The 4,072-nt window shown below is 58.1% G+C and overlaps 1 protein-coding gene across 3 annotated transcripts in view; it reads right to left on the bottom strand.

Annotated features, from left to right (window-relative positions):
- The window catches only part of LOC103614954 (tumor necrosis factor receptor superfamily member 10A-like), a 6,988-nt gene extending 4,677 nt beyond the window's left edge, over positions 1–2,311 (bottom strand). Inside the window, exons 1-3 of one of the 3 annotated variants that reach the window (XM_017731814.1) lie at positions 1,316–2,311; positions 579–707; positions 85–199 (exon numbers count right to left, since the gene is read on the bottom strand). In XM_017731814.1, coding sequence (XP_017587303.1) covers positions 85–199; positions 579–633 — 170 coding nt within the window. In that variant the 5' untranslated portion in view covers positions 634–707; positions 1,316–2,311. The other 2 variants (XM_017731823.1, XM_017731833.1) reach the window with 2 other exon arrangements.
- Positions 2,312–4,072: the final 1,761 nt, after the last annotated feature.

Raw genomic sequence — 4,072 nt, 5'->3', positions numbered from 1 at the left:
CGATGGCCACCATGTCACCCGACAGCCACCGCGTCACCCGATGGCCACCGTGTCACCAAACAGCCACCGCGTCACTCGACCCACCTGGGCTGGCACTTCTGGCACATCTCGCAGGGGTGGTCGGGCGGGCAGAAGGTGCCGTTCCTGCAGGCACACACCGTGTTCCTGGTGGGCTGGCAGCCATTCACCTCCACCTGATCTGGGGGACAGAGGGGACACGGCTCCATCCCGGCTCCTCCGCTCCGACCCCAGCTGAGCCGCAGGGCCGGGCAGAAGCAGGTCACTCCCTGCTGTTGAGTTTCAGCCTTTCCTGCCCCACAGCTGCCCGTACCAAGGGAAAAGCAGTGCCTGGATCAAACTCCACCAGCAGCTTCCAGTGCTGCTGGGGGCCTCGTCCTCCTGCTCCTTGCGGAGGTCTCGTGTCCAAGCTTTGCACAACAGATGTAGGAGGTCTGCACAAATTCCAGCCCCAGCCACTCTCTGGGGACACTGCAGGTGACACTGTGCTCTTAGAGAGCTCAGCTGGACCCAGCCTGAGCCATCAGCCCTGGTCCCACCTCCCCCCCTCCAGCTCATACCTTCCCTGCACTTCCTGCAGTCCCGGCACTGCCGGAGGGCGTTTGGATATTCCATGTACTCCCCATCTTCGCAGGGCACACACCTGCCAGAGCTGTTCTGTTCTTTACACTCCTCTGCAACGTAGGTGCCTGAGGAGAAAGGGCAACTCTGAGCACATGGGGAAGGGGCTGGAGCCCCAGGAGAGGCTGAGGGAGCTGGGAAAGGGGCTCAGCCTGGAGCAAAGGAGGCTCAGGGGGGACCTTGTGGCTCTGCACAAGTCCCTGACAGGAGGGGGCAGCCGGGGGGGTCGGGCTCTGCTCACAGGGAACAGGGACAGGAGGAGAGGGAACGGCCTCAGGCTGGGCCAGGGGAGGCTCAGGGTGGACAGCAGTGGGAATTTCCTCATGAAAAGGGTGGCCAGGCCTTGGAATTGCCCAGGGAGGCTTGGAGTCCCCATCCCTGGGAGTGTCCAAGGAATGATGGAAGTGGCAGTGACAAGGTGGGGATCGGGCACAGGCTGGATTTGGTGGCCTTGGAGGGCTTTTCCAAGCTGAAGGATTCTGTGATTCCACCACCAGCAAAGCTCAGAGGCAAATGAGGAGCCAACAAAAGGAAAATATTCCCATAATGAGTGCCGAGATCCCTGACAGTGGAGCAGGGGGGAGCTGGAGCTGTCCTGCCCCTCAGGAGGAGCGAGGACACGGAACAGGAGCACAGAGAGGCTGCAGAGGTGGGATCAGCGCTGGGACCACCTCACCTGGAGGGCACTTCTGGCAAGAGAGGCCATTGGCCGCCAGGTAGTAATCGTCCTTCCCTCCCCAGCCTTGATCCAGGAGATCCAAGCTGTCCCTGCTCCTCGGTGTGACAGCACTGGTTCCCAAAGTAGCCGCCTGTTCAAAAATACAGAAAAAACTTGGGTTAAAAACCACCCCAACCCACGGGGCAAGGGGAGAAAGGGAAGGGCGAGAGCTGCTGTGCCCAGTGAAGCGGGAGAGGAGCTCCGGGATGGCTCAGAGCTGCCGGAGCCAGCGGCCAAACCTCCCCTTGACTCAGCCAAAGGCACTTCCTCCAAACCAGGGCCGGTTTTTCCTTGGCAAAGCCTCCGGAGGAGGTCGGGAGGATTGCAGGGGAATTCCAGGTGCCAGGTTATCAGCAGGGCAAAGAGGCGCTGATGACCCCTTTTCCTTCCCCAATTTCTGAGCGCACCAACAGCCCCGAGTGGAAGGGGAGAGTCGGGAAGAGGAACGGGTTTGTGGGAGGAAACCGGCCCCGTGTCAAGGCTGGAAGGTGCCCACAAGAAACCCCAAATAAAGACCCATTTTTATGGGACAGCACGGCCTCGTGTTCCTGCGTTTTCCCTCTGATCCTGCCGTGGATCAGGAAGAAAAGGCACATTTCCGCCAGCTCTCCACGCCCTTTTTCTGCTGCCTCAGCTCCTTCCGCCCTGGCCGGGTCACTGCGGGGGGACGATGCCAGCATTTGTCCCCTCAGGCTTTGGGGGAGTTTTGGGCACCTCAGTGTCCCCAGCGGGGACAATGCCATTGGTGTCTGAGCCAGCACAGGGCTGCCCCACGGATATCCATGGATATAAACCTGCCCCACGGATATCCATGGATATGATCCTGCCCCACGGATATCCTTGGATATAAACCTGCCCTACAGCACCTGGCCCATGGATATGAACCTGCCCCACAGATATCCGTGGATATAAACCTGCCCCATGGATATCCATGGATATGAACCTGCCCCACGGATATCCGATATAACCCTGCCCCACGGATATCCATGGATATAAACCTGCCCTCCAGCACCTGCCCCTCCACCCCGGGTGGCAGGGACTGACATGGGCTGCAGGAGGTACTTCCCCTCCCCCCCCCCCCACCCCTCCCCAACACGAAGGGTAAAATCTGCCTTTTAAAGCAAATATTTCCCCCGTGAGTCAGGAGCTGCCTGGAATGGCTCAAACAATAGAGACGCCGTCCTGTCCCCTGTCCCAGCACCGGTCCCGCCTCCTCTCCGGACACTTCCCGTGCCAGGACAAGGCAAAACTGGCTGCGGCAGGTCGGGGACGGTCACGGGGCTTTCGCAGAGCCACAAAGCCACCACTGACACCGGCCAGGCCACGGCGAGGACAAAGCCCACCACAGAGCCCCCGCGCCCCGGCCAGCCCGGGAACGGGGCCAGCTCCGGACTCTGACTTGGAGGGATCAAATCCATGTCCCTCCAACGCCTTCTGGCTCTACATCTCCCAGGTCCTGGCTCTGCTTCTCTTTCCCCAGCTAGGAACGTTCGCAAGTTTGTAAAGTGCTTTTTTTTGTTCACTTGAGGAGCTTCAGCCACAAGGGCTTCACCCACTCTGGTCTTGGAAATCCTGGGAGCAAAGGGACAATTTGTCCCACTTCCATGCTGTCCCCAAGGGGAAAAAAATCCATGTTTGTTGCCTGTTGAACTGTGGCACGCTGTGAGGGTGATCACAGCGACAGCACGGCGCTCTCGGCAGTTTGGAAAGGCGCCTCGGCCGTGGGATCTCACGGCTCTACAGGGAGCAGCAACAAGTGCACGATAAAGTTATCAGCCCACAGCACCCACCCCTGCTGCCATCCCTGACCAAACCACCGGTTGGAAAATCCAGCCGTGGGTGATGCCTTCGGTTTGAACTTTTACATTTCTCCAATCCTGCGCTGCCTGCTGGGTCACTCTGAGGTTTCCTGTGGCCTCTCAGCTGCTGCTCTCTCGTGCTGGTCACACATAACAAACCCTCACTAGGTTTGCTCTCCAAGGACACCTCCATTGTCCCAGCCCCCAAAATGTGTGAACTAAAAGCCTCTGAAGAGGAGAGGGAAACTTGGGGTAATTACATCATTAACGGAGGTTAGAATTGGAGAATTAACCCTGATATGCAAATGGGTCAAACTTATAAAAGGCTGAGGAACCCGGAGTCCATCTTGGGTGGAGCCTTTGGCCTGCCCAGGGTGAACCTTTAAAGGCCCCGCAAATCAATCCCTGCTTTTATTTTCTGACTCTCGTCTGGCCTCTGTTTTCAGGAGCCACATCGAGGCATCACAGGCAAGCCACGGTAGAATTCAGGAGTTTTCACCCACAGTAAACAACCCAAGAAAGCCTGGAGGCAGAGGAATTAGAGGCACCACAGGAATCCCTCATCAGCCTCTTCCTTCTGGGGGATCAAGTCTGGAGAAACAGCTCGGGAAAGCATCAAGCTTTGAGCTTTCTCTGCTTCCATCCTCAATTTGTTTTTCTCCCGAGGTGATCCCAAAAGGAGCTGGACCCTGCAGGTGAGGACAGACCCCTCGCTGAGCTCCTGACATGAACATGGATGAAACACCCCGCAGCCCCTGAAGGCAGCACGAGAGAACCAGGGCTAAAAGAGATGCCGGGCAGACACCTGATGTCATCTGCTCCAAGGACATGGGGCTGATGCAGGCGGGGATTTTCCCCTGGAATTCCTGCACGTGGAATTTGAGCTCCAGCAAACTGAGTGATTCAGGGCACTCAT

The sequence above is a fragment of the Corvus brachyrhynchos genome, unplaced genomic scaffold (genome assembly GCF_000691975.1).
Source record: "Corvus brachyrhynchos isolate BGI_N302 unplaced genomic scaffold, ASM69197v1 scaffold150, whole genome shotgun sequence".
NCBI classification, from domain to species: Eukaryota; Metazoa; Chordata; class Aves; order Passeriformes; family Corvidae; genus Corvus; species Corvus brachyrhynchos.
Note: the sequence above shows the minus strand (reverse complement) of the source record. Positions and strands in the feature narration are given on the sequence as shown.